Source organism: Cetorhinus maximus, unplaced genomic scaffold, assembly GCF_964194155.1.
Source record: "Cetorhinus maximus unplaced genomic scaffold, sCetMax3.hap1.1 HAP1_SCAFFOLD_398, whole genome shotgun sequence".
NCBI lineage: Eukaryota > Metazoa > Chordata > Chondrichthyes > Lamniformes > Cetorhinidae > Cetorhinus > Cetorhinus maximus.
In genome coordinates, this window is record NW_027596344.1 from 1 (window position 1) to 12,016 (window position 12,016).

General features: G+C 48.1%; 1 protein-coding gene across 1 annotated transcript in view; it reads right to left on the minus strand.

Annotated features, from left to right (window-relative positions):
• Nucleotides 1-1,233: 1,233 nt before the first annotated feature.
• The window catches only part of LOC144673607 (plexin-A1-like), a 316,439-nt gene continuing 305,656 nt past the window's right edge, over nucleotides 1,234-12,016 (minus strand). The window contains exon 11 of the mRNA XM_078535357.1: nucleotides 1,234-1,457. Coding sequence (XP_078391483.1) covers nucleotides 1,234-1,457 — 224 coding nt within the window. The remainder of the gene's footprint in view (nucleotides 1,458-12,016) is intronic.

Consider the following 12,016-nt stretch of genomic DNA (forward strand, 5'->3'; position numbering starts at 1 on the left):
GGGGAAGAGAGAGTGTGGGGGGGAAGAGAGAGTGTGGGGGGGAAAGAGAGAGTGGGGGGGGAAGAGAGAGTGTGGGGGGGAAGAGAGAGAGTGGGGGGGAAGAGAGAGAGTGTGGGGGAGAGCATGCGGAGAGAGAGAGAATGGGGGAAAGAGCGAGAGCACAAGAGCATGAGAATGAGCCCAGCTTTCAATCTCCCCAAGCTTTACACTTCTCTGAATCACCCATCGCCCTTCCTGTCAGCCCCACTTTGTGTAACAAAACTGAACACGTCATTTCTCTCAGGAGCCTATCCTCAGCTGACAGGAGCAAACATCACGGAGCTGAGAGAATCTAAACATGGCGCTTTGAGATGTGCTGTTTACTCATTGAAAAGCACTATAAAAACACAAATTGTTGTCTCTCGATTTAAAAAGAGTGACAGAGGCCATCACGCTTTTGCGTATTTTTGCTGCCTTTCAAATACTAATGAATTCATTGATTTGACCATGTTTTAGATCATCAAAGGCTGTGAACCAGCCGGGACAGCATTAGTAATATAGCAGAGGCCTGAATGTAGGCCGCATTAATAAACGGCTGCACTTTGTCAAAGCGCTGCGTTCATTTTAACCAAGACATTTGCCTTGTCTGTCTTGTCACGCTAACCCTTTAGATATGCCGGTCCAGTCATGGGTGAGAGCAGCTGCCTTCAACACAAGTGAACCTTTCATTATCCTGTCACATGTATTTCCCACTGCACAGGGAATAACTGCGCGAGGGGCCTTTGCTCAAAGTCATTAGCCCACAGCTTTGGTGTGGGGTAGTTTGGAGGTGCCCACACAGAGCAGTTGGAGACGGGGACAGTAGCTTAACCGGAATGTCACTGGGCTAGTAATCCAGAGGCCTGGGTGAAGTTCAAACCCGACCTTGTAGCTGGGAGTTTAAATTCAACCGATTAATAAAATCTGGAATTAAAATGCTAGTGTCGGTAATAATGATCATGAAACTACTGATTTGTCATTAAAAACCCATCTGGTTCACTAATGTCCTTTTGGGGAAGGAAATCTGCCATCCTTTCCCGGTCTGGCCTAATGTGACTCCAGACCCCACGGCGATGTGGTTGACTCTGAACTGCCCACTGCAATGGCCTAGTAAACCACTCGATTGTAGGCGGCTCACCACCACCACCACCACCTGCTCAAGGGCAGTTAGGGATGGACAAACAAATGCCGGACGCTCATATCCCGAGAACGATTTCAAATAAAGTTAACGTTGCTGAGGTGACGTACCTTGGTGATCTTCGGGTCGGTGCATCTGCTGTTTGTGCTGCGCTGGTGCATCCAGTTGGTTGCCGGAGCCTGGCAGTCCTGCCGGAGCATGCACTTCTTCTCCTGCATGCACCAACCACACTCAAACTTTGGATCGGCTTTTAGGCACAGTCCGCAGCTCTCCCGGAGAGCGGTGCACTTGTAGAGGTGAGCTGGGGGGGGAGGCGGGGAAAAGAGGGAGAACAGAAAGGGAAACAAGTGTTACAAGGTTCCAGTGATGGTTAGTGAACCAATATTGAGAGAGAGAGAGGGAGAGAGAGGGGGGAGACAGGGGGGGAGAGAGGGGGAGGTAAGGGGGGTAAGGGAGGAGGGGGAGGGGGAAGGGATAGGGGGAAGTGGTAAGAGAGGGGGGAGGGGGTAAGAGAGGGGTGAGGGGGTAAGAGGGGGGGAGAGGGGATGGGGTAAGGGAGGGGGAGGGGGTAAGGGAGGGGTAGGGAGGGGGAAGGGAGGGGGAGGGAGGGGGGAGGAGGGGGGAAGGAGGGAGGTGGGGGAGACAAGGAAGGGGGAGGGAGAGGGAAACAGAAAGTCAATGGGAACACTTCGTCCACATGATCAGACTCATCGAGGCCTCCCAACCAGCAGAATCTCTCTGGCCCCATCACTGAAGCTCATTCAAGTGCACTGCACCTGTAACCTAGAACAGCCTGCGCTACGGAAGAGAGGCTTGAGTCTTTGCCTGACACAAAAGATAAACCAAGACTAAACATTAATAATCCAGAAAAAAAATGTATCACTTTGGACCCGTTAACCAGCTCTATAATCCAACACAGATACTCCGTGCTATCTTTGGCCAGGCAGCCTGGTTCATTGATTACACCTGCAGAGATTGATTTGGCCCGGGAGACTGTTGGCAACCCATGCAGGCCACTGTCCTAATGGACAGGGGACTAGAGTGGGTGTCACAGCTGAGCAATTGGCTTCCGTGAGCCCTGTATTGATAAGCCGCAAAGTCAAACTCGAGTGTGCGTTGTGGCTACAGACCCCTGGATCCTGCACAGAGCGAGTTTCCCACTCAGGTAAGTGTGTGGCTAGAGGGTAGAAATGTGTAATCCAACATGGACAAGGTGAAACTCTTATTTGTGTGGGACCTGGAGCAGCTTGGTGAGGAGACACATGCACAGGGTTTTAGTAACCAGGCTGCGCGTTCTACTTGACCAGACAGAACTTAATTGTGCCTTTGTAATAATTAGCGAACAAAGCTGCATAATTCGCTGTTAGTTGTTTGAAAGCTGCAACGCCCCCCAAATCAAGGCTACATTTTTAAAACTATTCATTACAGAAGCGATGAGCACAATGCGAGCAAGAAATTCAGCCTTGCAAGAATTCTGCTGTGAAATTCTGAGTCACAGTTTGCTAAACAAACTTCACTCTGTTACAAACAGGGCACAGATTCCAGCAACCACAACTATCACTTTACACGAAAACACTGGCGTCACCAAACCCTCCCGTTCTGGCGTACATAAGCCCCTCCCCTTCCCGATATGCACTGGCCCCTCCCCTTCCCGGACATTCATTATGATCATGGCTGATCTTGGGCTTCAACTCCACTTTCTCATCTACTCCCCATATCTCTTAATTCCTTGACAGACCAAAAATCTGTCTATCCCACAGCCTTAAATATATCCAACAGTGGAGCATCCACAGCCCTCTGGGGTAGTGAATTCCAAGCATTTACAACCCTTTGAGTGAAGAAATTTCTCCTTTTTCCAGTCCTAATTCGACCTCTTATCTTGAGACTGTGCCCCCTGTGTCTTAGACCCCTACAATGGGATACAACATCTCAGTGTCTACCCTTGTCAAGCCCCTTTATTATCCTCTCCTCTGTCTTTGGAATCCCAGGGGTGACCACTTGCCCTTCATAAATACCTTTGCCTCACCTGGCTGAACCTAATTCTAATCCACCTTACAAACTTGCCTCCTGTTCTCCCTTATAGGTAGGCAAATCTTGTATGGCACATCATTGACAGTTTTGCCGATACTGGGTATGGGCCTAAAAAGATCTTGGAATCAACAAGGTCCATCGCTTCCTCAAAAATCTATAGTAACTTTTAGCCAACAGCTCCCTCTGGGCTCACCAACGTCTTCCTGGAGGATTCATCACATAACATCACATCCAATTGCCTCCCTTTCCCTCCATTGTCTTCCCAACACATTCTTCCACTTTCCCAGCCAATTGCAAGGAGTAAAAATCCGTGTGGATGAATTTTGACTTCCAGTCAAACAGCCCTTTTCTCTCCGTGACCCACAAAGTGTTCAGAATGAATTTTCTTTGGGTTTTCATTCACAACCATGGCCTGAAGGGTTGGGGGACCATATCTCCATCCTTCCCAGTCAGCAGATACTTCCCACTGTAGTTATGTATTTCATACAGCTCAACATTATCAAAGGCCTTGTGAGACTGTTGGAAAAAAACAGCACATGGAGTCTGAGAAGGAGAGTAAAGGATTACTTCACCCAACAGGTTATGAATGGAAACAGTAAACATGACAGAACAGTTGGCGTTCACAGTTTTTCATTGCTGATAGCCAATTCCTTCTCCCGCCATACCTCTCTAACGCATCATATTTTTCTCTGATGGAAAACAGGGGCAATGTCAGCCTTTCTTCATGGTTTGGTATACGACGAATTCGTGTGGAAGGTTAGCAACTCTGATTGGATGCATTCCTGGAGACTGTTGTCATTGAGCTCCCACCTTGCCAGATCTGCACCTCCCGTCACTGCTCACCGACACCCTTCACCTCAGCGGCACACAGCCAGCTGGAAACTTAACAGACTCTTCGTCGCTTGGTCCGATAATTCTTATCTGCCAGACTCGGCCTTTTCTAACCCCCACCATCTCCAATGACTAATAGATACAAGCATTCAAAGAGAATTAAAGCTAAAGCTCCACTTCATTTCAACCTCCCTCAACGATTATTTTCCAGGGCCGCTTTTGGCAGCGTCCGGGATATTCATCTTTGTACAAAACAGAGGTTGTAGCTAGTTTTGATTTTGTCTGAGGTAACCTTCGCATAACTAAAACCAGCTGTGTAAAGGAAAGCTTTAATTACATTAACATTCCTACAAAATAGTCAACAACTTGACAGGCCGCACAACTCGGGCTAATTTGCGTCACCGCATCGCTCAGAGCCCCCACAGGCACCATTCTTTAGCTGTTAGCTTGAACAGACGGGGCTAGGAGCTCATTCGTCAGTCGCTGGGAAGGGAAAATCTCCCCCTTGGCCTAATTTCATAATCGAGGGGGCCTTGCGTGAGCGATAGTGGTTCAAGCCTGGCCTTTCAGTTGGCACGCAGCCAACTGCGGAGTCAAACAGGTTAAGGATGAAAACAGTGAGCACGGCAAGACAGTTTGCGTCCGCAGTTTCATATCATTGACAACCGGTCCCTTCCCCCGTCCATAACGCGTTAATATTTCCCTCTGTGGTGTAAAAAGGGAGAGAGATGTCAACCTTCCTTCGCAGTCTGTGACCCAACAACGTCAGGTGAAAAGTTGCCGCCAACTCCGGTTGGATATATTTCTGGAGGTTGCCTCATTGCCTCCGACCTCCAATCACCTCACGTCTGCCCTCCTGCCATTGACCACTCAACACCGTTTGCCCCAGTGACACACGGTCAGCTGGGAAGAGACATTCGGCACCCAAGTGGATGGTTCTTTACTGTCAGAATCAGCCTTTACTTCCCCACTCCCAACCTCCAATAGCTAATTAACAAAAGCATTCAGAGAAAATTAAAGCATCAGTGCCACTTTATTTTAAACACCCAACCCCCTCTCCCTCTCAGCCAAACTCAATGATTTTTTTCTTCAGGGTTGCTTTTGGTCAGTGGGCAGAATCATCCCAGATTTGCACTAAGTGCGGTAACGGGCGGGTAAAACGACATTTTACCCGCTGGCCGCAATGCCACTTTTTCACACATCGTCCCAAATCCGCTGCGTTCATTATGCATTCCCAGGAAATACGCCCTTTCAATGGCAGGTGGCCCCCAATTTGCCCCTCACGCCATCATCTTGCTGCTTCATCACACCAGGCACCACATTTAAAGTACAGCCACGCTCAGTGCTTCCAGCCCAGGTCTGCAGCAAAGACATGGTCCCGAAAGGCAAGAAGACTGCAGCCGTCGAGCACCTTTTGGACACCATGGAGGCCCCCGCTGTGATGTCCTCTACCCCCTGCTCTGGCCGCAGAAGGAGCAGGTGCATACCCACTCCGGCTTGGTAGGCGATGGCAGTGGTGATCGGTGCCAATGTTGCACAGGAGAGGCTGGCCTTCCAATGAATGATCTCATCCATGTTGCCAGGGTATGGCAAACATCTCATCACTCAACTCGCACACTCCAGCCCACCACACATTCACTGGCAACTCACTCACTGTCATCTCAAGGGACATCACCACCCATTCACCTGTCCACCTGGCCTCATCTCCTCTGGAGGCTGCCTCCTTAGTCCTCACCATCTTGAGGCCACTTGCACAGATCAACATGTGCCCTCTACACACACCCTGGGATACCCCCCTTCCCCAGTAGAACTCTCGTCCTGCAGCCTCTTCCCTTGCCTGAGGCCACTTCTCCCCCTTCCCCCAAGCAAGCCCTAGCCCTGCAGCTGTTGAAAAGCCCCCCACATGTGGCTGATCTGGTAGGTAGAGACCTGCCCGTGAGCACCCCCATAAGTGATGTGGTGTTGTCTGTGAAGCCTGACACTGATGGACTGCGAGTGCTGACCGAAGCAGGGTAGGCAAACAAACCCTGAAGTCCTGGGCGCAGTGCCGCCCGCCAAGTGCACGCCTTATATACGCTGTTGTGAAACACGTCGGCGTGTTTTCCCACGAGGAGGGGAGGGCAAGGAGTCCGTCGGGTTGGCCTTATAATGACACGCTGATGTATGACAGTGAGGTTCCTGACGTCCAATGGCGGAGAATGCAGCCCGCCATCGGCGGGTGGACCAGCCAATCGCAAACTGATTTCACCAGGCCGTGAAACCGATTTTTGGCCTTCTTGCCATATTGTCCGCTCGCGCCACCGATCACGCCCAGCGCCAGCGGGCACAGAAAATCCCAGCCAGCGTCTGGGGGATTAATCTTTAATCCCTGCAGACTCCAGGGTAATCCTAGAGGTTTGGCAACCCACAGAGGAGCAGTTTATGGAACTTGCGATTCCTAGCAACAGCACTGTGTTTAGTCAGTGGTGCCAAGTGAATATCATTCAAATCACAAGGCCCCAGCAATAGTGATCCCTTGACAATAACCAAGCAGCTCATCAGCCACTTCAGCTGGTGCAAGTCAAGTTGGCTTTAAGGAGGTTGATAAAATCTTGCACTGAATGGCCAAACTATTGGCCAACATTCAGCTGACTTTAGGACCAGGACTTCAGTGGCCACCTCAGCCAATAGGCCACTGGGGAATTTAATAGGCCAAACCCTGAGGTTTGTGGATGCTCCAGCTTTTAATTGATTTAAGGCTGAGAAGGATAGATTTCTGGTCTCTTGGCAAATCCAAGGATATGAAGCATTGTTTCGGAGCGGCTTCATGCTCTCGTCTGGACCTGGAAAAATTTATTAATTTTGCTTCCAATTTCCACCCCTCCATCATTTTCACATGGTCCATCTCTGACACTTCCCTTCCCTTCCTTGACCTCTCTGTCTCAATTTCTGGTGATAGACTGTCCACCAATATTCATTACAAGCCTACCGACTCCCACAGCTACCTCGACTACAGCTCCTCACACCCCGCTTCCTGTAAGGACTCCATCCCATTCTCTCAGTTCCTTCGCCTCTGTCGCATCTGTTCTGATGAAGCCACTTTCAAAAACAGTTCCTCTGACATGTCTTCCTTCTTCCTTAACCGAGGTTTTCCACCCACGGTGGTTGACAGGGCCCTCAACCGTGTCCGGCCCATATCCCGCGCATCCGCCCTCACACCTTCCTCTCCCTCCCAGAATCCTGATAGGGTCCCCCTTGTCCTCACTTATCACCCCACCAGCCTCTGCATTCAAAGGATCATCCTCCGCCATTTCCTCCAACTCCAGCATGATGCCACCACCAAACACATCTTCCCTTCACCCCCCCCCGGCGGCACTCCACAGGGATCGTTCTCTCCGGGACACTCTGGTCCACTCCTCCATCACCCCCTACACCTCAACCCCCTCCCACGGCACCTTCCCATGCAAAGGCAGAAGGTGCAACACCTGCCCCTTTACTTCCCCCCTCCTCACCGTCCAAGGGCCCAAAAACTCCTTCCAAGTGAAGCAGCATTTCACTTGCACTTCCCTCAATTTAGTCTACTGCATTCGTTGCTCCAAATGCGGTTTCCTCTACATTGCAGACTGGGTGGAGACAGACTGGGTGACCACTTTGCAGAACACCTTCGGTCTGTCCGCAAGAAAGACCCAGACCTCCCTGTCGCTTGCCATTTTAACACACCACCCTGCTCTCATGCCCACATGTCCGTCTTTGGCCTGCTGCATTGTTCCAGTGAAGCTCAACGCAAACTGGAGGAACAGCACCTCATCTTCCGACTAGGCACTTTACAGCCTTCCGGGCTGAATATTGAGTTCAACAACTTTAGATCATGAACTCTCTCCTCCATCCCCACCCCCTTTCCGATCCCCCCTTTTTTCCAATAATTTATATAGATTTTTCTTTTCCCACCTATTTCCATTATTTTTAAATGTATTTCCATCCATTGTTTTAGTTCTACCTTTTAGCCTATTTTGATCCCTTCCCCCCACCCCACCCCCACTAGGGCTATCTGTCCCTTGCTCATCCTGCTTTCTACCTTTCATGTCATCGTTAGCACATTTCTTAGCTAATATCACCACCGTCAATACCTCTTTGTCCTTTTGTCTATCTCCACCTATCACTGGCCCCCTATCCAGCTCTACCTGTCCCCCCCCCCCCCTTAAACCAGCTTATATTTCACCTTTTTTCTATTTTTACTTAGTTCTGATGAAGAGTCATACGGACTCGAAACATTAACTGTGTTCCTCTCCACAGATGCTATCAGACCTGCTGAGTTCTTCCAGGTATTTTTGTTTTTGCAAAGGATATGGGGAGTCGGAGAAGAAGTGGCATTGAGACAGAAGCTGAGCCATGATGTTATTGAATGGTGCAGCAGGCTCAAGGGCCCAAATGGCCTAGGAACCTAGGAAAAGGAGTCGGCCATCCAGCCCATCAAGCCTGCTCCGCCATTCAATTAGATCATGGCTGATCATCTACTTCAACGCCACTTTCCCCCTATCCCTTGACGTCATTAGTCTCCAGAGACCTATCAAATTCTGTTTTAAACATGCTCAATGATAAAGTTTCCACAGCCCTCTGGGGTAGAGAATTCCAAAGATTCACCACCCTCTGAGGCAAGAAATTCCTCCTCGTCTCAGTCTTAAATGCCCTATCCCTTATCCTGAGATTGCGTTCCCCCTGGTTTTAGACTCGCCAACAAGGGGAATCATCTCATCTACATCCACCCTGTCACACCCTGTAAGAATTTTCTAAGTTTCCACTCCTGCTCCTATTTCTTATGTTCAACAAAACAGGAAAACGCAAAACGCACTTGTGCCAGCAATAGGGTTGGGAGTGCGGGGAGGTGGAGCAGGATTATGGGAAGGAGAGCTAAAAACGAGGCAGCAAATGTGGCAGCTTATCAATGATGAGCCTGATGGGAGACTGAGAAGTATTTGCACAATTTAAGTGTAAGAATAGAGGTAACGCACAGCTTCAGAACTGGACATCTAGGTACATCGTTCAAGATAGATAGAAGGGTGGACTGCATTTCAGTGATGTACATCACCAATGGCAGCTTCATCTTTGTTCTTTGTTGAAAGATTTCTGTCCAGCATTCACTTTAATGATAGCACATGGAAACCTCCCTTGCGGAACTATAAACCATACGGTATGGTAGCGTAATAGTTATGTTACTGGAATAGTAATCTAGAAAATGTGAAATCAAATCCCACAAATGGCAGCTGAAGAATTTCAATTCAGGTCAAGGAAATAGAAAACCTGATGTGAGCAGAAGTGACGATGGGGCAAAAGGATAATTGTAAAAATCCAACTGGCTCACTGATGTTATTTAGACAAGGAAACCTGCTGCCCTTACCTGATTTGGGTCAATACGTGACTCCAGTTAGACATCGACATGCTTGGCTCATAAGGAAGAGGAGCAGGAGTAGGCCTTTTCACCCTGTGAGCCAGCTCCACCATTCAATAAGATTAAGATCGTGCCTCAACTCCATCTTCCCCCATTATTTCTATATCCCTTAATTCCTCTAGTATCTAAAAACTATCAGCCCCTGTCACTACAACTCTCAATGGCTCAGCATTCACAGCTCCCTGGATTTTCAGGGAATTTCAAAAGTTCATAGTCTTTTTAGCGAAGGAATTTCTCCTCATCTCAGTACAAAATGGCCGACTCTTTGTTCTGAGATCGTGACATCCTGCTCTAGATTCCCCAGCCAGGAGAAACACCCTCCAAGCACCTACCCTGTCAAGCCCCATAAGAATTTCATATGTTTCTATAAGATCACCTCTCATTCTTCCAAACTCCAGGGATTACAGGCCTAGTCTACTCGAACTCTCCTCAAAGGACAATCCCCTCATTCACCTACCCTGTCAAGCCCCATAAGAATTTCATATGTTTCAATAAGATCACCTCTCATTCTTCCAAACTCCAGGGATGACAGGCCTAGTCTACCCAAACTCTCCTCATAGGACAATCCCCTCATTCCAAGAACCAGGCTTGTGGACCTTCATTGCACATCCTCTAAGGCAAGTATATCCTTCCTTCAGTAAGGAGGACAAAACTGTACACAGGACTCCATGTGTCATGGCTCCAAGCGGCAAGACACTATACAATTGTAATTAAAAACAGGAAGTGCTGCAAATACTCCCGCAGGTCAGGCATGATCTGCGGAGGGAGAAAGAGGGAAAATCTCCCCTGCCCACCACCCGATTGTAAACCTTCCTTTTTTTTTATTGTTTCCTCGTCCTCCCCCTTTCACTTGCTCAAAACCCATAACACTCCCCAGTTCTGATGACAGGTCATCGAGCTGAAACATTAACTGTTTCTCTCTCCACAGATGCTGCCAAGCCTGCTAAGTATTTCCAGATCTTTCTGTTCTCACTTCAGGCTTCCAGCATCTGCAGTATTTTGCTTTTTGTCCTCATGCTCCTTTACAATTGGAGGAAGATCCTTTCACTTGTATAGGCCAATCCCTTTGTAATGACTTCCCAGTGAAACGGCCTTAACATGATAAGGGAGTGAGCAATATAATATGTTGGCCTGGCCAGCGACGCCCACATCTCGAAAATTAATTTTAACACAACACACCGGGTTCGATTTGCCGGAAAGTGCTCGACTTCACTGGGAAAACTCAACAAATTTAGTGATGAAGCCTTAACAAGAAAAGATCATTTTTACTTGACTGTAGTTTGTTAATCCATTTTCGGGAGAGTTACATGTTCTAAGACTAATAAAATGCTCTTAACGCATTCTGTCAACACTAGATCTCCTTTGACTCATAAGTTTTCTCCAGGAGGGATATCAAAGAGAAATTCCGCCTCCAGACCTTAGGATGAAAGAGGAGAAAGGAACTGACTGTATGAAGAGTCTCAAGTGGCTGTTAGCCCAAAGCAAACACTCTCTAATTAAACACTGCTCATGAAGGTGATCACATAATTCTGAATGGCATAAAGAGAGAGATATCTGTATCCTTAACAGCCTTCATTTCTTTTTGCATCAATGAACACACACAGACTGCAAAAGTTTGCATCTTTTTTGGCCCCACTTTCTGCAGTCACTACTCCAACTGGTTTTAACCAATTCTCTGCCATTTATGTAATTAAGTAGAAACACGTAGGTTACTGATTTAGCATTTAGATGGGATGCAACGAACCCAGAGATTACAAATATGTTGGACATTAGGAGTGGCCCTCAGCAACTCTTTGCTTTTTAGACTGGCCAGTTGGAGGCGCTGGCAAGGGTTGTAAACACAAACTGGTCAGCCTAGTTTAGAACCGCTGCACTCTCTCTCTCTCCAATATTGCTGCTTAGGTAAGGAGACCAAAACCGTACATAGTGCTTCATGTCTGGTCTCACCAAGACCTCTATAAAATAGTAATAAAAAGAGGAAATGCTGGAAATACACAAGCAAGTCTGGCACCAGCTGTGGAGAGGGAAACAGACAGAAAATCTCCACCCGATCTTCCTTCTTGTTGTGTTCCCACACCCTTACCCCTTTCAGTTGCTCGAAACTGGTTACATTTCCCAGTCTTGATGAAAGGTCATTGAACTCAAAAGTCAACTCTGTCGTTTTGCTTTCCACAGATATTGCCAGCATTTTCTTTGCAAAGCAAGGTCGCCATGCGAATGCAGATGCAAGAAACCAGCCAAAAACCAGCCCAGTACACAGAGGTGGCAAACTGGGGTGGCCCAAGTAGGAATCCACTCAAACTGGTGGCAGCTAAGCTGCCTTCTTCCAATGGTTGGTTAAGGTTTAAGGTGAAGCAGATTTCAGGCCATCTCAACCTGCTCCCATTAAAACATAATAAGAGTCATAGAGTTATACAGCACAGAATCAGGCCCTTCAGCCCATCATGTCCGTTCCAGCCATCAAGCACCTATCTATTCTAATCCAATTTTCCAGCACTCAGCTCATAGCCCTGTAATAATATAGAAGAGTAGAAGAAGCTCTCCATCTATTTGCTCATCTCTGTAACCTCCTC